Source organism: Mus caroli, unplaced genomic scaffold (genome assembly GCF_978045245.1).
Source record: "Mus caroli unplaced genomic scaffold, Mus_caroli_1 scaffold_5, whole genome shotgun sequence".
Taxonomy (NCBI): domain Eukaryota; kingdom Metazoa; phylum Chordata; class Mammalia; order Rodentia; family Muridae; genus Mus; species Mus caroli.
Genome location: NW_028227260.1, coordinates 11,172,148 through 11,194,688, shown reverse-complemented (window position 1 = coordinate 11,194,688; position 22,541 = coordinate 11,172,148). Strand labels below are relative to the sequence as shown.

General features: G+C 37.8%; 1 protein-coding gene across 2 annotated transcripts in view; it reads right to left on the bottom strand.

Annotated features, from left to right (window-relative positions):
* Positions 1-22,541, bottom strand: part of Cdkl5 (cyclin dependent kinase like 5) — a 193,453-nt gene that overhangs the window by 51,528 nt on the left and 119,384 nt on the right. For both annotated transcript variants that reach the window (XM_085837929.1, XM_021153604.3), the window contains exons 4-6: positions 16,734-16,779; positions 6,211-6,347; positions 1,182-1,302 (exon numbers count right to left, since the gene is read on the bottom strand). In XM_085837929.1, the coding sequence (XP_085694055.1) occupies positions 1,182-1,302; positions 6,211-6,347; positions 16,734-16,779 (304 nt within the window). The remainder of the gene's footprint in view (positions 1-1,181; positions 1,303-6,210; positions 6,348-16,733; positions 16,780-22,541) is intronic.

The window sequence follows — 22,541 nt, the reverse complement described above, 5'->3', positions numbered from 1 at the left end:
ACAGATCTCCCAGTCACAGAATTATGTTTTCTAATCAGGTAGACTGAATCAAAGGTCTTACACATGCTAGTCAAGGACTCTACCATTTGCAGCCCCAGCCTAGAATCCTATTTTCCTACCATTAATCAGCTATACATTGAAACAAAACACAGTCTCATAATGGAAACACACCCAACACAGCTCCTCATTAACATGCTAAAGTGTAACATGGGCTATTTTTAGAGCTAGCACCTAAGCCACTAGATAGCTAGTTAACCTGGGGATTTATTTATGACATTTACAATCTGATAACATGGTAACTATGAAAGTCAAATAGTAAGTGTTCAAAATCTTCATAATACCTTTCAGCTATTCTGAAAAGTAAGACTAGTTTAAAGGTGATTATTCTTGAACATTTGTACAGATGAATTTAGTATAATAATAATAGTAGTAGTAGTAGTAATAATAACAATCAACAGCATTAGCTGTACAACAGCATAGTACAAAGATAATATTGACATATCTACTTTTAGACAAAAATATTATCAATATTTTCTGATAAAAATTTTAGCTTTATTATTGTATCAAATTGTGACCCATTGCTGTAAAACTTCACAGTGTAAGATTATTCGAAAACAAATATCAGAGTCAAAATAACACAGAGCAAATAATTTTCCTTATTGCTGAAACCATTGACTTTGTGATACTCAAGAAAAAGTAATATAGTTTAGAGAATTATAGTCATGGCCCATACAAGGCTGATTATCCCTTCAAACTACAGGAGAGGGCTACTTTTCGCCAACAGGGAGCCAAACTCAGGAAGTGGAGCTATATATATACTAGACTTTAAGGCCATTATAAGGCCTGGTTTTGAGATGGTTCATAAGATCCAAAGGCTATGGAAATTGTCCTTTTGCCACTCAATTCCACCAAGAATAAGCTTCAAAATTTGTATCTGCTAACTCATTAGTTATTGCTGCAGCTTATAGAATACTTGGTCATACTAATAGAGATATCAACACAATAGCCAAATATGGTACCCTTGGTTGGTTATAGGAGACCTGAAGAGCAAAGGGCTTTTTATATCTATTTACTTTCAAAATATGCTTAACTTAGATAGAAATATTCTTAAAACAGTAAATCTTTAATTTTAGCCAATTGATTTAGGGTTTTTTTTTTCCATTTCAAAAGTCTATACTCACCTCTGTGGACGATGTCGTTCTTGTGGCACCAGTGGATAGCTTTGATTAGTTGGTAGATATAGCTCTTAACTTTTTCAGGTGGAACTCCATTTGGCATTTCTTCCAGCAATTCGAGCATATTCTAAAAGCAAATGCAAAGACATTCATCTCTAAGAGTAGGCAAGGCCATCACTTATGAACTACTAATCATTAGCACCTTAGATAAGGATTCAGCTGACAGACAACATGCATTGTTTTTATGGTTTGAATTTAATCTATAACTTAGCTTATGGTAGATCAGGAGAGTGCATCAAACAAAAATTTTACTTTATGAGAAATTATATTGTTATTACTCCTTACTGCTGCCTCTAATACTGAGAGGGTGGAGAGGGAGGAGAAAAGGGAAGGAAAGGAAGAGGAGAGGAGGGAAGAAGGGAGATCTCTCTATGGTTAATTTTTACATTTGCTGTAAAAATTAAAACAGGCTAGAAAATATTGAGGACCAGTGAGATAGCTCAGCGGGTAAAGACACTTGCTGTCTAATGACACAAACCTCCCAACAGGAGTGTGATCCTGAAACTCATGTAAAGGTGGAAGGTGATAACTAACTCAACAAATTTGTCCTTTGACTGCCACATGTGCACTGGAGCAACACACATGTCTACACACACATACACACTAAAAAATTAAAGAAAATATTGTTAAAGAAATACACAAACCCTAAACAATTCAAACAGTCCATCTGGAGTCAGAGACCATTTTTGCACAAAGTTCATGCAAATTTTTCTCATAAGTCAGGTACCATGATGCATGTCTGTCATTCCAGAACTTAGAAGACATTACATAGTGAGACCCAGCTATAAACTTAACAGAAATGCTAACTAAGTTAAGAGGATGGAGAGTTGGCTCAGCAGTTACCAGCTGTTCTTCCAGAGGTCCTGAGTTCAATACCCAACACCTACATGTGGCTCACAATCATCTGCAATGGGATCCAATTCTGTCTTCTGGTGAGCATGAAGACAGATCACTCACATACATAAGAATAAATATATATTTAAAAGAAATGCTAGGTTAGTCCCTTACTCGGTCTCCATTGCATTACCAAGTTAACCAAAGATTCTCCATCTTTTTTTGCAAAGCCCAATCTATAAGGCTCACAGTACAACCTTAGCTTGTTTGAAGGTACCCACATAGAGAACGATCTTAAGTATAACCTGGGGATAAACAGAGGCTCAGATGCTGCTCACAGCCTCAAGAAGTCACACCACCTTAAGCACAATGCTCAGCTGTTTGCCTTTTTCACTACTGGCATTTACACCAATGGTGCACAGCAACAATGGCCAAATTGCTGGAACATTAACATGAATCAAGGTAATGGAATCTTTAAGCCTACTGATCCTTGAAATTCCATAAAAAGAGAGAGAGAGAGAGAGAGAGAGAGAGAGAGAGAGAGAGAGAGAGAGAGAGAGAACAAAACAGCAGTTAAAGATGCATTTGATGAAATGGCAGAAAGAATTATGTTTATGAAATTTTGTTGTACATGTTGTAATAGTTAAGTTTTAATTGTCAAGTTGACATAATAATGGGAAAGGAGTCTCAATGAGGGATTGCTGATCTGGTTGGCCTGTGAGCAGGTCTGTGGGGGATTGTCATGATGGCCTTCATTGATGTGGAAAAAAGACCTAGCTTGAATGTGTGGCCTTAGTCCTGGGTTTGGGGCTCTAAACGGTACAAAAAGAGCAGCGAGCTAGCTGAGCACTTGCCATTCATGCATTCACTTCTCTCTGCTCCTGATGGTGGATATGGTAGGACTAGTTGCTTCAAGCTCTTTGCTCCGTGATTTCCCTGCACTGACAGAGTATAACCTACACTTGCAAGGTAAAATAAACCCCTTTGTCCTCTAAGTTGCTTTTTGTGAGGATATGTTGTCACAGCAACATGAATGAAACTAGGATACATGTGTTTTTGTTTGTTTTGTTTTGTTTTAAGAAATCTACAAGTCAATTGAAGAATCTACAGAGTCCTTCTATTGCATATATGGCATCTGAACCATGGTCTGCTGCTGCTGTGCTCACTGGATGCAGAGATGCAGGCTGTCCTAGCCACTCTGTGCTGTTTCATTTTCGTTGTTAAAGAACTGAGGCGCAATTCATTTATGTTACCCTTATTGGGCTTGCTGTTATTTGTTGTTTTAGTTTCGCATCGCTAGGGAAGCATTCTACCACTGAGCTACAACTCTAGCTCCAAACAAGGATTTTTTTTACGCTGCTCAACTTTGTCTAATATGAGAAACACTACTAGATAAAACCCACCATAGAAGTTGTGAAGGCTCCCAACAATCAATATAATTAAGTATCATTATCAACCACTGAAATAAGGTTTCTTTAAAAAGAGAGTTGCTGTGCACATGTAAATCGTATTTAATAGTTTGGAAATACACAACAAAAGAGAGGCATAAAATGCATGCCAACAGTGAGAGGCATACATACAGCAGTGGTAAGGAACAGGTGCTGGCACTGATAAGCATAAATCCTGACAGGTTTTGCACGGAGACTGCTCTCCAGGTTTCGGAGCCTTTGCTTCCATTTAAAGATGCATTTATGGGCATGGCATATGCAACAAAGGCCAATAAGAGCGTTAATCAGAAGATCAATATGCAAAACACCTCAACCAATCTCTAGAGAGGATTCGATGTATATTTATGGTTTCAGTTAAAATAAAATGTTGAAAGAATGTTTTCAGCTTTAAAAAATTGCTATGCTAATTGCACTTTTTCAATGAACAGATATGCAGGAGATGCCAAGAACAAGGGAGCGCAGAGAGCTGAATGGTCCAGAAAAGATGATGCTCTCAGCTCATGTTCTACTCCAGGTTCCTAAGTGGCAGAGAGACTATTACCCTCCAGCCACCTTTTCTTATTCTATAGGGAATACAATTTTCAACCACAGATTTAAATACTCAGAATGACGGGTACATTTCCTCTCTGTCTTGCAGCCAAGTGTGACCATGTCACTATATACTAGCTAACTGGATGTGACAGCTTGGGTTGACACTACAGACAAGGGAGCAGAGAGCTGCCTTTCAGTCCTGTGCTAGCTCCTGTTGTCTATGTTTGTGAGGAAGAAAGAAATTCCTATTTTGTTTAAGGCATTGCCATTGTGGGTCTCAGTTAACAACTCCCAATTTTGTTTGAGCATCTTTCTCCTTATACTCCTGGGACTCACTGTAGATTGCCAGGCACTGCCACTGGTGGGCATGTGTGATGGTTAACTTCCATTCAAGAATTACAGGGGCAGAGAAAGCGGCCCAGGCCTCAGTGTCAGAAGATTATAATACTGGCTGCAGCACAGCCATTTGTGAGCAGAGAGAACTCAGGCATGTCAAATTGCTTCTCTCAGAGAACATGGATATACAGAGGAGATATCTCTAGTTGATATACTAAAGTGTTATTTATCACAAACCACCACCACGAACACAACAGAAATAAAAAAGACAAAGTGAAATACTAGATGTGACAAATTTCATTGTCAGGGAGAGCTGAAAACTGCACACATATTTGTGATAACTAAAAAATAAACATAATCTGATTTCTTTCCGTAACCTTAGTACAGCAATATTTTTCTTAAAACAACCATTTTTTTAAGGTTTTATTTTGATAGGGAAATACCAAAACAAACACAGAGAAACAGATTTTGGAGAAGTAGCATATAATAACTGATTTACAATGACAGAGCCTTTTTTGGGTATATTAATCACATTTAAGGGTAGGCCCCAGGCCCAGCAGTAGATTGCCAACACCAATGAACTCAATGTATTTTTGTAGACTTTTTACTCTATATTGCTTTGTTTAGCCATTTTTTTGGTCTTACTGGTCTTTTGATTGTAAATTATGGTTTCTGATTTTATATTTTTATGGCTCTTGGTTTTGTGTATGTGTGTATATGTGTACATTCCTTCCTTTTAAAATTCTGTTGCTCTTGTTAGTGCTTGCCCGTTTGTTTCTTAAAGAGAGGGAAAGAGGGCATGGAGTTGGGTGGATGAAGAGGAGGGGAGGAGCTGGGAGGAGTTGAAGGAGAAAAAACTCACAATCAGAACATTTTATATCAAATTATTTTTAATAAAGAAATAATAGAAATAAAATAAGAGTCTTATATATTTTAAATATTGTTTGTAGGCATTATTTTGTGTTGTTCATTTAAAAAATACTGGGTAAATGGTGAATGAAATCAAAGTCACATGACCAGCCAGTGTTCTTAAAACCATTGCTTTCTTGCCCCGTATGTCATAAGAAACACCAGGGGACTGACCCACAGCAAACTGAAGCCTCTCCGGCTTAATCTGGGTTGCGCACGCGCACTTCAGAAGTCCCCTATTAACAGAGCAACAAAGCCTTCAACAGGCTCCTCTGATTCCAGTTTCTCCTAATGTAAGCAGCTAAAAGCAGCTGCTCACAGTCAGCTGTTCTTTAAGGAATTCTGAGGCAGTTAACCTTTTGCCCCTAGGTCACAATATTAAAATGTTCATTAATGAGTTATCCTTTTAAAAGTGCTTTCTAGTATTCTTAACAGCAGCTTCAGGCCTTGCCTTACAATTCCCCCACGAAAGCTAGAATGCTGGCCGTTCTTAAAAGACTGCGTCTGCTTTCTTCATTCAGCATCCTAAGTCTGACTGAAGGACCTAGCTCCTGCTTGCCTGGACTGATGTGTACCCCTGCCGTCCTTTATCATCATGTCCATTCACCTATTTCTCCCACAGAGATATTGTTCATGTTTAATTGAAGTAAATCTAATCTGAAAACCACTTGTTGTACATAGAGTCTAAGACTTCAGAAGCTGTTTAAACAAGAGCATCTGAATGCATTGAACTTGTATAAAATCCCTAAATCGATTTCAGGACATCTAATGACTACGGAAGATAATTTCATATTTAATACCCTCAGGTTATGAGTACACCGATAGGGCATACTAAATAATACTACATTCCTCACTCATGTCAGAAACAACAGAAAAATCAGGTGAGGTTGCATGCTGGCTATTCATTCAGGACTTACCTTCTCAACATATTCAAACACAAGGTATAATTTCCCTCTCCGACGAAAAGCTTCCTTCAGCTCCACAATGTTTTCCTGCTTGAGAGTGCGAAGCATTTTAAGCTCTCGTAAAGTCGTCTCCTTGACTTCTTCATTTTCTAGAATACAGGCAGCAGTGAAGAAAGAAAATAAATGAAAGCTTTCAAAAGTACCGTTCAAAGAATTTTAAGACCACTGACAACATCTTCTACTTAATATGTCCACAGATAGAATATTAACACATTTTCATGGTAAGAGAAAGAAAACAAACAAACAAAATTTAAAGAAAAGACTTAGTGCAGGCTTATAATAATTCCAGCACTTAGGAGGTTGAGGCTGGGGATGGTAAGTTCCAGGCCAGCCTATGCTATAAGGTACCCAAAGAACTCCAAACAAAACACACAACAAAGAAAAGGTTTCCTTGAACACATCAAATCCATTTTTTGCTTGCATTTTATTTTCCTTTTTGTTGTATCAAACCACAGATTTATAGACATAGCACATGAATTCATCATCATTTTGGTTCTAACATTCTGTGTTGGGGAGGAAAATGTTTAAAAGGGTTATGAGAGCCAACCCCATCAATGTGCGGTGGAAGCTTTGTGTCCAGTATGTGTAGCAGTTCATGTCCTAAGGTTAGCTTCAAGTTTTGTCTTAAAAAGAAGATTTCATTTTTCAGGCTTCTTGCAAATTGCTTCAGTGAGCACAGGCTGTGCATCAGGTATCTGTGACGCAGTTCATGGTCAAATCATAGGAAATTCTTAAGAGTGCCTTATTTCTCTGAACAGAAGCTGCTGTGGGTTCCTGCTGCCTTCCCATTGCATCTCCATCTGTTTATCACAGATGGTATAGCTGTTCTGGGATGGAGATTCTGTGCTGTACCAGTATCTGTCCTTCCATACCATCAATTTCACTTGTGATATCTTCCATGGACAGGGAGGTGAGACAGAAGCTACATTAATGGGCAGACAAGCAAGAAGCTAGGATTTCCCTTTAATCATCTACTTATGATAGCTTAAGAGGTAACTGAGAAATTCTCAGTAGTGCGTTTTTAATATGTATGCCCAAGAGTACAGGCACATAATTCTAAAATCCCTAGTTGGAAAACTAAACCCCTTCTAAGTTTGTGACAAATTCATTCAGAGGGAACATGGAATTGATATGAGACTATTTATGCTCTTTGTTTAACCCACTTAATATGAATATTCATAGTCTAGGCTATAGAAAAATGCCTTGATTACAGAGTGCTATGTAGAGTGCCATATTTCCATTCTAAAACTTCAAAATGATGAATTCTAAAACACATTTGGTCTCAGGCTTTGGTTAGGGGCCAGAATCCAGGCTTGTTGAGATTATGTTGTGGGGACCTCAAATACAGGCATGCCTTTAAGTCTGAAGAGAAAAAAAAAAAGGAAGTTCTGGGACAAAGACAACAACACCTATGGCTTTGAAGAAAACATGCTTTCTACCAAAGGCACCCAAAAGGGGAAAAGCTGGCTGGGGGTCATGAGGAGGGAAGGGAAAGATTCTAATGCAGAGTAAGGACTGCTTATTAGCTGATTTTCTATCCAGCCCCCACATTCAGCCCCCTTCAAAATGAGTTTAAAGAAGAGGTTGGTAGAAACAGGGCTTTGTGGAACTGGTGGATCGATGACAACCAGGAAACATAAAGTCACTACTTCTTTGTGACCTGGTTACACGAATGAGGCACTCTTCAGCCAGAAAAGCATTGGAGGTTGCTGGAACACAGGTTAGAAAGGTTGTGGATGTTGCTGTGCAGAAATGCTGCTCTTGACTACTACAGTGGTCCAGCCACTAAGGCACCAACCTCCATCAGAAACTACATCAGGATGCCAATTTCATGTCTCTCTCATCTTAGTCTTTTAGTTGCAATAACAGGGCTAACCTTTGTCAGCAGAGGGCCATCTCACCTGTTTTCTCAGCTCAGTACCTTCAGTCTTCTACCCTGGCTCTTGATGGCACTAGTTCTTTCAGGTTTTCACTGTTTTGTTGTAAAATTTCATGCCGCAAGGGGATTTACCCAACCCTATAAGAAGACAACTCCTTCCCATCCCATTCCTGACCACAATACACAGGGCTCTCTTCTCACAGACAGCTCGTCAGCTTTCTTGCTACAGTGGAGTGTCCCTGAACTGAAAGGCCTGTGAGCAAGGAGTGTCTAACATTTTAGAAATTCGATTATGAAATAAGTAAGGACATGAGAGAGACAGTGAGAGAGCACACACACACATACACAGAGACAGAGAGAGGGAGGGAGGGAGAGAGAGAGAGAGAGAGAGAGAGAGAGAGAGAGAGAGAGAGAGAGAGAGAGCGAGCTGTGTGTAATAATAATCTCCTGGGATTTGGATTCAAATTCAAATACAAAATTCATTTACATTTCATATATCCATATCATGGAAGACAACTTTATACAATGTTTTCAATGTGCTTATTTTTCTGACTCCAACATATTACATAAAGTCAAGTATGAAATTTCCTACTTATAGAATCAGACAAGCCCTCAACAAGTAAATCTGGATACATTTCACACTTTGGACCTTTGGATTGGGATTGAGGCTGCTTACTGATTAAGCTCTTCTGTCCAACATACGTTCAACTTGGCAGAACTGGGAATACTCACAACTTCCTGTTATGAATGCTTGAGCTGGGCCCAGGAAGAGAGCTATATGCCTAGCTCTCCCCAACTTCAGATGTGGGTAAGAGATGCCCAACAATATGCCCAACAAATAAACTCTGTCTTCTCAATTCTGAGTAATTTCAATTTATTTCCCCTTACTCATGTCTGACCCTGAATGTTTCTAGAATATGAAAATGGGGAATCCAGAAAACTAATAGTACTTAGGGCCAACAGTATATATGTCTACATATAAGATCCATAACAGGATCACTAGCTATACTGGAGTGGAGGACAAGGTTACTAAGTAGATACAGCTGGCTATTTCTTCTCTAATCAAATGCTTGGGCACACTGGGCATTTAAAAAGCAAACAAAAATACAGTGTTGTGTATAATTAGCAAGTTGGGACAGTTTCATTGTGCTAATAGATAAAGTGGCCTTGGTATGTCCAAATTAAAATAGCAATTATGGAAGGAACACCAGAAAAGAACTGGAGATCTAGACTTTGGATTCTGTCTTTTAAGCAATTCCTGCTGCAACATGCAACTCTAGGCAAAGCAATTACACTTTCATCAGTAACAAAACCTAATAATTTATGATTTTTTTTCAGTAAAGTATTTCTGATTATAAACTTTTCATCAGTAAATACATCTAATAATCTGTAATTTTTTTTCACTGAAGTCTTTCTGGTTTGAGTCTAGACTTTAACAACTGAGCCATCTCTCTAGCCAAAGTCTTTCTGATTATAAACCTAAGCCTCACTGATTTTTGGTAGCTGATAAGATATACCATTCATATATACTAGCTCCACCTAACAGTGGAGTTATAAAATCATAATGGATTCTGAATGTTTATAAATAGAGAAAGAAGATAAGTAATTCTTTAAAAGGAAGCATACAGTGAACCAGGTTGGTGGCACCTTGTAATCGTGGCTACTTAGATGGCTATAGCAGGAGGATTCCAAGTCCAAGGCCAGCCTGGACAATGTCCTGAAATGCTGTCTCCAAACAAAAAATAGAAAAAATTAAAAAGAGGGCCTGGACTATACCTACGTGGTAGAGTGCTTTCTGAGCAAGTGCAAGTCCTAAGTTCAATTGTCAGGAACACACATACACACACAAACAGGCTGGGGGTTGGAGGTACACACAATAACATCACTTAGGGTGTAGTGTGCCAACACAACCTCATTTGAGCTGCCTTTTATGAAAATGAGGTTCTTTATGCCAGCCATAAGTAATAACCTTATGCATTAAGACTGTAATGACTGGGAACAGGCAAGAAGTGAAGTGCTTAATTCCCAAAGTGCAAGCACACTAAGCACTCACCATTACTTGGAACATGCTATAGTTTTGTTTCTGTGAGTCCTTTTAAGGTTTCTAGCCTACCCTAGACAGTGAAAAGTGTGGTAGTAAATAATGAGATGATGGAGAAAAGTAACACACACTCCACCGACACACGTGCTTCTAAAACAAGCAAAAAGGAGCAAAGCATTAGGAGCCATAGCATGAAAACAAGCATCCTCCACTCCCCCCTCCCCAAATCACCATGAGTTGAGATAATCCTTGTGTGCTATCTGTGCTAATTTCTTCTGTTCATAAATAACTGACATCTAAAATGGATAGCTAATTTTCTCAGGGGACATGGACTCAGAGTCACATTCAACCTAAGTTGAACAGAGGGATTTAGGTGGTATGGTGTATTACAGTGAGCTTTGGAGAGTGAGTCACAATCCTAGATTGATGCCTAGACTTTGTAACGTTAGATCCAGCTATCTGGCTTGTTGCTATCACCACATAGCCAAAGAGCATAACATGACTTGTCAGTGAAGGTCTGCATTTTAGTCACATTGAACACATACCAGATCCTCACCTATAAACTGAGACTGACTGGAGTTAGAGTGGTTTATTCTAAAGGCATCTTCTACTTATAAAAGTCAATGTTTCTATACTTGTTTAAGACCATGCTAACCAATCTCATCTTAGGCACTGCTGAAGAAAGCCAAGCATGATGGTTCACAGCTGTAATCTTAGCATTCAAAAAGGCTGAGGCAGGAGGATTGCTACAAGTTCAAAGCCATCTTTGGCTAAACTATGAGTTCTGGGCTAGCCTAGGCTACACAGAAGATAATTTTTCAAAATAAAGAGAAGAGGGGGGCTGGAGAGATGGCTCAGTGGTTAAGACCATCGACTGCTCTTCCAAAGGTCCTGAGTTCAAATCCCAGCAACCACATGGTGGTTTAAAAAAAAAGAGAGAAGAGGGAAGAGGGAGGGAGAGGGAAAGAAGGAAAGGAGGAGAGCAGGGGTGGAAGGGAAGAGGAAGAGGGAGAGGGGGAGAGTAGGAAGACTGACTGAATGAATATATGAAACTTTAATTTCAGGCTATCTTGGGCTACATACCAATATCCTATCTCAAACAAAACAAAAGCAGTACTGGACTGGTTGTTAAAGTTCTATGCAGTCAGTATACAATCCACCCTACCCAGGACAAAGCAACAGTAACCAAAAGGATGCAAAGTAAGAACAAACAAAACTCTGGCCTACTTCTGCAGGCTTACCACTGAGTCAAGTTAACACACCTAAAAAAAAAATCAAGAGATTCACTAAAATAAAAGATAGCAGCTTTTTAAGAAGAAAGCTCACAGGAGCAAAATAAATTCAAAGATAAGTCAGTGATGAAAAGAAAAATCTAAAGATCAGCAGAAACTATTGTAACCCTATTTTTAAAGAGCCGTGGGCTTAGAAAAGAAATCCAGGAATAGCTGTAACCTACTTTATGAAGCCACAAATCTGACATCTTTGTATAGCCAAAGAGGCCCCCCAAACAGACCTTTAAACAGATAGAATGAAAAAGAGAAGTCAATCCATCCTTGAACGAAACCATAGGGTACCATGCTCTGATTGAAGACAGGACAGCAGCAGCAGGACAATCAATGTGGCCAGAGGTTGGAATGGTGATGTTACTTACTGTTTTATGTACCAAAAAAAGATGAGGACTCTTCAGTCTTTAGAGATGAAGTACAAGTTAAAGAACAGAGAAAATTTATGAAATCACAAAAAGTGCAAAATGTTGCCAAATCTTATAAGAATCCCTGAGGTTTGAAAGAGATCTGGTTTGGGCAGGAAAGGAAAGAAGTATGATAGTAACAGGAGCAGCTGGTGCTGCAGCTCAGATAATCAGATTCTTTAGATAATCAAGGCCGGAAATTTTGTTTCAAGGCCTCTCTTATACAGAATCTAGGCTCTTAAAGTTTACAATTCACGAATTCTTGTTTTACAGCATCATGCAAACTAAGAGATCAATACAGAGTTTGCTAGTCTCTAGGTAAAAATAAGAGTGGAATCAACTGTAGGAAAGACTATACAATTACTAAACATTTCATAAGAATTAAAGACATAAATATGTCCATTTCAAGAGAAAAACATTTATAGGAAACAAACAACAGGAGATAAAATGCTACCCATTTTTTTGATATAAAAGCATCTCTGTGTCACCCCAATGACACAGAGATGAGTGCACAGCTCACTGGAGGTAGCCATGTACTAAGGCTCAGTGGGAAGCAGAGAGAATTTTTCATTCATCAAAGAAAGGTAATGGTACAAAGAATTAAAAGGAGTATTAATTAAAAATTTCTGACTACATGTTTCCCTAATATAAATGTTTAATAGACAGTATTTTTCATTGTTACTATTAAACAACTACCTAGTTTAAATTGGCACTCCTGGATTTTTCAATAAATTTGGTTTATGTCTTTATCTAAGAATGATGATCCAGGGCCAGTAAGATGGCTCAGAAGGTTAAGGGGTTGCCTCTGAGATTTGGCAACCTGAATTTGATCCCCAGAACCCACAAGCTGGAAGGAGAGAACTGATGCCCACAGCTGTTCTCTCATCTCCAGATACCGGATATGACACTTGTACAACAACACATACAATAAACAAACAAATATAACTAATAATGATGATCTGTTATTAATACACAACCAACCACTGGACTGAGCACGGGGTTCCCAATGGAGGAGTTAGAAAAAGGTCTGAAGGAGCTGAAGAGGTTTGCAACTCCATAGGAAGAACAACAATATCAAGCAATCAGAGCTCCCAGGGTCTAAACCACCAAGGAGTGCACATGGAGGGACCCATGGCTCCAGCCCTATATGTAGCAGAGGATGGCCTTGTTGGGCTTCAATGGGAGGACAGTCCCTTGGTCCAGTGAAGGCTCAATGCCCCAGTGTAGGAGAATGCTAGGGCAGGGAGGTGGGAGTGGGTGGGTGGGTGGGGCAACACCCTCATAGAAACAGGGTGGTGGGATGGGTAAAGGGGATAACATTTGAAATGTAAATAAATAAAATATCCAATAAAACAAACAAACAAACAAAACACCATGACCATCTGATTATTAAATATTAATGTTCAAGACTACAGCTATAGGAAAATTAAAGAGAATCTGGCTAAAATATTTACTATATACAATCTCAAAACTTCTTTTAACCAAAGAATCCCCTGTATCTTTGGAGTCTGTGGTCATTCATAGAAGATCCAAATAATGAACAGAAATAATTCAGTAGAGACCACTAACTTGTTAGGTATTTGATATTTAATTTTCTCTGTGGAAGCATACATAGAGAAATTTATATCGTCATTCAGAGTGTTGCTATGAATTCTGAGATGACAGATTTATGATGATATGCCAAAAGTGGAAGCTGTTAAAATAATAAAAGAAAAACCAACAAAGGAAATCGTCTTTGATAAAAATTTGTTATCACTTAAACATGCCTTTTTGTTTGGGGGTGGGGCTGGCAGCTGGGAATTAAAGCAACCACTGAGCCCCATCCCCTGCCTATATACTTTTTCTCCTAACAGAAGTTTCTGTCCTCCCCTAGAGTATTAAAATCTTGCAGGGAAATGCATAGGCAAAGATACTGATAAATGATCTGGCAGAGTTGTATCCACTAACAACCAGGGAATAAAAAGCTTAAAAATGTGGAACAGAGTGGAGAGATGGCTCAGAGGTTAAGAGTTTTTGTTCTTGAAGAACCCTAGTTTGATTCTCAGCACAAATGGGATCCAAAGTCCTTACCTCCACGGGCACCAGACCTGTACACACTTGTAGCAAAACACTCATACATACAAAATACATTAATTCTAGAACATGAAGACACACATATTAAGACAGTGAAAACTGACAAAGCCTTTTGCTATGTTTTTATTGAGCTAATTATGAAACTTTACTGTAAAAATTCACTTTCCTGCTTAAAAGATAATACCCAATTGTGCTAAAAACTAAATTACCACACAGTTGCTATTATAATAGAAATTTGTATTTACTATAAAATAAACTTATTTTCAGAATTTCAGTTTTAATTTTTCCAGTTAAAGTAACAACCCTTTTATTTACTATGAAAATTTGGGTCTTTTAAACTAATCAGTTATTCTGGGATAGTAAGGATATTTGATATTTTGCACTAAAAAGTAGTTTACCTAAAAATATATTTTAAATAAAATAGTAATATATTTTATTTAAATTAAATACAATTTTATTTAAATTTAAAATTACATAAAATATAATTCAAATTTAAATCACATTTTATTTCAATTTAAAAGCAAATACATTTTTATTTAAATTGAAAATAAAATATTTCATACAATTTTTGGACCGTTATCAAGTTAACAGGACAGCAGGATGTTATTATAATCTTTTAAAGCTACCAAAAGGTGGTATATATTCTCATGCCCTCCCTGCACATCATCACTGAGAGAATATTTAGGGACATTAATGCGAATGTCAGTCAGACCAAGCACAATTTCCATTTCAGCCTAAGTTTATCAATGCTTTTATAGAATCATTTCATTTACTTTCACAAAAATTTAGACATGTATGATTTAGAATATTCACTACTATAATATGAATTTTTATGGCAACTAATAAAAAGAATGTTTGAGAGCTACTACACAATGAGAACAATATCAGAATACTCCTATTTTTTTATTATAATACACTGGTTGAAATTTAGATAATAAAGCATATTTTTTGTTGTTGTTTTTTTCAAGACAGGGTTTCTCTGAGTAGCCCAGCCTGTCCTGGAACTCACTCTGTAGACCAGGCTGGCCTCGAACTCAGAAATCCACCTGCCTCTGCCTCCCAAGTGCTGGGATTAAAGGCATGTGCTACCATGCCCTGCTAATAAAACAGATTTTATATATCATAGTTTACATAGTAGTTTAGTAGACAACTTCACCTATATGAAGCTATTATACATAAATCCTATTGTAAAAGAGTTGATCATCAGACATGAACCATTCCTTTCTATGAAGAGTATTCTTGCCAGAGGAGCAGGGTAAAGACATAGAAGACTAGATAACAGGGTTTTAAGCAAGCTTAGTCTACATAAGACCCTGTGCCCCCCCAAAAAAAAGTTTTTTGAAGATCTGCTGGTCGTCATTACTTTGCAGCTTGCCAATGTGACCTTAAAGGTGAAGACAGAGTCAGATGTCTCCATACACATACAAGAGTGCTGCTTTGATTTTATGTTGCAATCACTCCTTTTAGATCACCATTTGTCTCTGGACCATCTGTCATTAGTCTAGAGTCACTGCTCAAAGAGCCTATTTCCAATGGTTTCACAGTAGGTTACCCAGGGGTAACGGCTTCCATTAGATCAAAGGCACATAGGCATGGTTTTAAGCACACTGTCTCCCAGAATAAGCTATAAAGCATTTCCCAGTGCCTTCCTTTTAGACTGTCCTCAGCGACTGTCCTCACAAGGCTGCTCAGGGCCCTAGGTAATCTGCAAGAGCTCCACATAAGTAGTTTAGTTACTTCATAGTTTAGTTACATCAAACGCTATGGAAGCTATCCTAGGAACCTTTTGTTTACAAGCCTTCTGTTATTTTATGCTTTCTAAATATCTGAGGTTAGGGGGATGAGACTGTTCATAAATATAGAAGCTACTGCCTTCAAGTGCTTAGGAAATGTGCACCAATGAAGCCAGGCTACATTGTGTATCTTCAGGCTTCACATTCGATCCAGAGGCTGATGCTGATACCTTCTTACCGATTTTTCATATGGTCACTTGCAACTCAATGTCACACTGGAGTATTTTTTAAGATTTGACATAAAGCAGTGAACATAGAAGATGGAGTACCTCACTAACACATGGGTTTGTAAGACTTGCTTCATCATAGTATAGTGTCTATATCGGAACTGGGCTACAATTTAGAAAGTCTCTTTACTGAGGTCTCTGTACTGCTGCCTAAATCTCAAAAGCCATGTAGACTTCTATTATCAGTCTTTCTTTGTCTTTGGTTAGGTAAGAGTTAACAGCTAAGGCTGTTTGAAACTTTCTTGCCCAGCAGAGAATTTTAATGCTCTAAAGGTGTGACCAAGCCCCCCCCCCCCAATATGGTATCTCTTATTGAAAATCTTATTCGCTCAAAAAAAAAATGGTCCTAAATATAAAAATGTCCCCTCTCTATCCTGCTTATCCTTGTATTCCTTGCTGTGACTAGGGGCTAGAGACCTCCATGATCAAATGCTGCATCTTTTACAACAGCACTCACACTTATGGGAGCTACACATGCATTTGCTTTTAATCATCTCTTCCATTGTCATCTATGTGGAAACATGTAGTTAAGAAAACTTCTATCTGGCCTTTTGGAGCAAAAATTCCACCCTTGATTGTAAATTAAAATAGATGTTTTAATAGCATGAGATAGGAAATATTTTTAAAAGTAAATTAGCATGATAATAAACAAGTTGCACTCCCTCCCCAAGGTTATAATTTTAAAATCACAGGGCTAGAGGTCTAACAACTACAACGTACCTCTAATACATTTTACTTACAAAAAAATACAGAAGTAAAAATGTACATATACCTTCGCTGTCCTTGAATTTCTTGATTGCCACAATTTCATGTGTTTCCTGAAAAGGAAAGAGAGGCAGAGGGAAAATCATTCTCTAGTCCCAACTGGGAATCACAATTATCGGTGGGCAGAGGAGCTAAGGCCGAGCATCTCCATCCACCCACTGCGCTGTTTCACAATCCTCTTACCACCCTAGAGACATTGCCCAGGAAGGCTAAGAAAGAGGCTAGCAAGGGGGCAAAGAACACACACTGACGTGCTATGTGTGAAACATAATTCTTCACGATCAATGTCTTCAAAAGTACAGGACATAAAAGAACCAAAATCAAGAAGACATCCAGAAATATTCATATAACTCTTACCAGTTTGGTATATTTTCTTCAGTATTTTTTCTCAACTTGGAATCATAATATTGTATACCTTGTTTTTTTAATATACATACATATATATATACATATATATGTATATATATATATGTATATGGTTGTGCATGTCACTTTCCATTATATAAGTAACATTTATACCTGATGGTAAAAAACTGCTTAAAGCTCCATTTGTAATAGATGGTTATTTAAATAGTCTGTCAATCAACATACTCCAAGAGCATCTTCATTTCCAGGTCTAATGCTGTAGTCGCACAGATGGTTCAAAGGCCACAAGTGCTCAACGTTCCTGATACACACAACTAAGCTGGCATACCCAAGTATACCTCTTTTCAGCCTCCTCCAGCAGTATATACTATCTAGTCCACAAGCAGTGCCAAAAGAAATGGCATCACTTAAGAGAATATTTTTCAACTATATATTAGAGAATTTTTTTCATTAATTACATTTGTTTATTTATTGTGGGGTTGAGCATGCTTGCCACACTGCATGTGTAGAGGTCAGAGAACAATTTATGAGGGTTGATCCTCTATTTCTATAGTGGTAGATAGCATGTATGAGGCTAAAACGAAAAACTGGAGAAAACAGGAAAGAGAGAAAGAGGGAAAGAGAGAATGAGGGAAAGGAAGAAGGGAGAGAAAGAGGGAAGGAGGTTAGATCAATCTGGAGGAAGAAAAACCTGCATTCACAGATTTTCTGTATGCTTACAAAAAACCCTGAAAAGTACCATTCACATCACCAATATAAGAAAGCCATATTCTTACTAAGAATGAAATGCTTTGCAAGAAATTCACATAGTAGCTATTTTTTTTTCAAGAGAAAAAAGGTTAAAGTCTTTAGGCTTGTTCCTGCTGAGGAAATAGCTAAATTGGTAAAGTGCTGTGTCATGCAAACATGAGTCCTTGAACTCAATCCCCAGAATCCATGTCATAAAGGAAGGTGTTGTGGCATGAGTTTGTAAGCTCAGCTCTGGGGAGGTACAGACAGGCATATTTCTGAGGCCCATTGACTAGCCTAGCCTACTTGATGAGCTCCATGCCAGTAAGAGAGACCCTGTCCAAAAGAAACAAGGTGGATGGCACCTGACAGATCTCTCCCCTCCCTCCCTCCCTCCCTCCCTCCCTCCCTCCCTCCCTCCCTCCCTCCCTCCCTCCCTCCCTCCTTCCCCTCCCCCCTCCCTCTCCCTCTCTCTCTCTCTCTCTCTCTCTCTCTCTCTCAGGTATCACCCACACATGTGTGCCTCCAACATCATCCCACAAAGGCCTGCTGCTTTCTAACATAAATTATAGTGATAGCATAGAAGGCTCTAAACAGAGTTCTTTCCTCTGTTCCATCTGCCATGATGGTCTCTAGTTTTTAGAAAAATGTCTAAGTCTGATTAGGTTTTTGTTCCAAAGTGGATACCTTATTATTATTAATTTTACATCTAGATTCTCTTAGGTCATTTCTTTTCCTTGATATAAGAAAAAATTGAAATCATATGCCTATATTGTAGAAAAAATCCATGTTTGTGTTCTGAAACTAATATGAAAATTATTGATATTCAGGAGGGCTTTTTTCTGAAGGCTTTAAAGATTGTATCTACTCAAAATTTTCTAGTAATATTCACTATAAACCTGGTATGTCTCCCATAACTGCTTAATCTGTTTTGCTCAGTATTACAGCACCAATCCCTAGTGTAACAGGTAGGCAATTAATATTTAGTGACCACTCAATGAGTGAACTATTCAAAAGCACTGCTATCAATTCTGTTCATTTGTTCCACTTTAGATTTCTTCATCCTTCTCTATCTCAATAAAAGTCCTGAATTTGTTGTCCAGTCTGTTCCACTCTATACAGGGCAAATCTCTACTGTTTCCTTTCAGGAGATAGCATAGATGTCTTGACTTCACTTTCTTGGTACACAAAAGTCATTTTCAAGACAAGCTGTTGCTTTGAAATCTCAAGGCAACATTTTATCTGGACTCCTCTCTTTGTAGTCCTCCTCTGCCCACAGCCCTTATAAAACTTATACTTATTACCAAGATGGAAAGAAATTCAACAAGATTGGAACCTGGCAGCAAACTGGGTAGATAGATTTTTCAGCCACATGAAGTTCAAATAAAGATTGAGTTCTCAGAGCCTGCTTTCAATTGAACATCCTTGTCCTCACTGGGCTTGGCTAGTTTGACCTTGGACTATGTGGGAAGGGTTCTCTATACAAGAAGCCAAATGAGTACATGTCATTTGCTCCTTCCTGTACTGGCTGTAGAACACATTACCTTGGTATTGGTGACAGCCACAATTCTCTGTGGATACTCTGCCTCTTCCAAGCCTTCGCTATTTCTTGCCTTACTTTATGTCTGAAATGATCTGGAAATATGGATGCTAAGTGAGCTAGTAGGAAACCAAGAACTCAAGCTCCTTGGTGAAGATGACTGTCTGCCTGACAGCCACTTTACACATGGGTGCAAGTCTTTCCCTGCTCCCTTTGGCTATTTTTGCCTCAGCTGGTTTCAGAAAGTGTAATAAATAACATGACATTCAAGGGTGCTTTTTAATCTTCTCTTGCTAATGAAATTCTCCCTAGAGTTTGTCACCAGTCTTTGAATTTCCTTTAAATTCACGGAACTATTAAAAGTTTCTGTTTTTCTGTTTAAAATCTTCATAGGTACTTAATAGAGAGGCAGGAGGTGACATGCCAAACACTATTACTAGTTCTACCACTATCCTGGGATGCTACTCATAATATAGGTGTGGGATAAGAAGAAACTACATGAAAATAACTAAAGAACCTGGGCTTTAAATTCAGTTTATTTCCCAAAGCATGCCATTGCCCCCACAATGTCTACAACAGAATGTCACTAGCTGCAGTTAGCATGATAGACATCATCCTGTCTTGTCTCAGTGTCCTGCTTTATTTTTAAAATGAGGCTGTCCAAAGAAGACATTTTAACCAGCAAAATAAGAATGAGATAAAACATATCCACAATTCATTAATGGTCATTACAGATCTCATCCTTCAGTCTACCTCATCCTTCATTTTACCTCCAAATTGGATTCAAGATTACTTCAGAATACACAAAAGGAGGATGAAATAATTTTTAGATAAAGCTTTCTGGATTTTACCATCTCTATATTGAAGCATTCAACATTTCCAAGAATAAGGTTTTCTTTTTTTTTTTTTTTCAGTGAAAGGAAAAAAGATTAAGCAGGCTGTGGTGCTATAGGCTTGTAATTTCAGCATTTAGAACATAGAAGCAGAAGGTGAGAGTTTGGAGACCAATCTGGTTCATATGAGACACTGTCTCAAAAAAGAAAAAGGGGAGGTGATGGGAGAAGACAATTGAAAACTGTGTTATGAGTAGTACCTAACAGTAGAAGATTTGTAAGGCTTATAGTTATTCTTACGACAAGTTCTCAACTCCATTACAAACAAGCAAACAAGCCTCTAATCATACTGGACAGAGACTACAGATTCACTCCTATTGCTCAATGTTGAAAGCCCCTAAGTCATTTTGCTTTCTATGTTAAAATATGCAGCATGCAGCAGGAAACAACAGGAAAAAGAAAGCACTGTTTCTATCTTAGTCTTCTAGTCACAGACTAAGCTATTTCAAAGATTATACTCAATAATTCATTTTCTGATTATTCTCGGAGGAAACCCCCTCTTTTTTTGAGAAATGCTTTTCTTCATCTACATAAAGGCTACATCTTGATAACCAAAGTATTTTAAGTCATTCTACATTTTATATGCAAAGATCTCCAACAGTCAGTGTTCACACATCCCCATGCCCCCTCAGTCGAAACAAAATTTTAGTCACAGACAAACTTTATTGGCCAGTATGGGATCCAAAACGGCAAACTTACTTTGTTTTCATTTTTAACGTTGAATCTCATGTAGCTAAGGCTAGCCTTGACTTCTAATCATCCTGCTTTCACTTCTCAAATTATACAAGGCTTTATTTATATAAACTTTATTTTAGATTACCATTTTAAAAATAATTTTTATGACAAGTCTCATACTAAGTATTTCCCACGGATTATTTCAGGCAATCCTCAAATTACTACACTAAGGATCTTGTCATGTACACTTTAGAGATGAGGATGCTGAAGATAATGAAAAAATGGAAGAAAAATAATACAACATAGGTTTGAAGAGGTCATACAGAAGTCCATTATTATATGTGTTAGCCTAAAGCAGAGATAAGGATGCTGAGTTTCCAGGTACAAAAGTATAAGCTAAAATCACCACAAAACCATAGCTAAGCAATAGTAGAACTGAGATTTCAAACCCAAATTGATTCTGGGTGTCATTTCTCAAGCATTGTAGTGTAATATGGCTTTTGCAAGCAATAAATGAATATACATTATAAGAAAATGTAAGTTCTAACATGTTCGCATATGTATGTGTGTGTGTGAGCACTTCTCCGCCACAATCACACATAATCACACACTTCCTTTCCAATTTGTATCCCCTTGATCTCCTGATTTTTTTGTTTGTTTGTTTTTTTGGTTTTTTTTTTTTTTTTTTTTTTTTTTTTTTGGTTTTTCGAGACAGGGTTTCTCTGTGTAGCCCTGGCTGTCCTGGAACTCACTCTGTAGACCAGGCTGGCCTCAAACTCAAAAATCCGCCTGCCTCTGCCTCCCAAGTGCTGGGATTAAAGGCGTGCACCACCACGCCCAGCCAGGATCACTATTTCTATTCCTTGATTTTCTGAAATGTATCTTAGCATCATCAGGTATTTCTAGATAGTTTTTTAATCATAGATGCTAGTATCAATATTAAAGGATGTTATTATTAAAGTAAATACATAAATATTTACTTATTTCTATCATTACTCTTATTTTTATAAACACCTTCAAAAATAACTTAGACTGAAATTACTTTTTACATTATGAGTAAAACTATAAAATGAAAGCAAACTGAAGCATGAGATATATTTCACAGCAGGTAGGATACATATGTAATGCCCTTTCCATAGAAATACAAACTATTACCCATTATATACAATGATAAATGTTAGAGTATGTGACCTACATTGGATTACTTGAAAACTACTATAGTTTGTCTATATTAAAAGCTAGTTACTTCTAAATTTAAATATGTGATACCAAATCAGAAAGGGAACAATCGAGTGTAGGCAGGAAGGAAGACATCTCAATCTGTCAATTAACAAATGCCTGCTGGGTCTCTGCCATGGCTAAGGGTTTCTGCTGCTGTGTTTGACATGAGGGAATCAATGAAGCTGGCTCCTGTACACTGAAGCCTATCTATCAGATGCTGTTTAACACTGTATGATAGTAAGTTGAAAATGCATGACAGACGTTGAAAAATACCACAGATGTTGTATGATATACCACAGGAGCTCAAAACAGTTTAGTCATGCAAATATACAGAAAAAAAATGTATACTCCTTTCATACTTAGCAGCAAACCATATCTTGTCTGGCTCCTT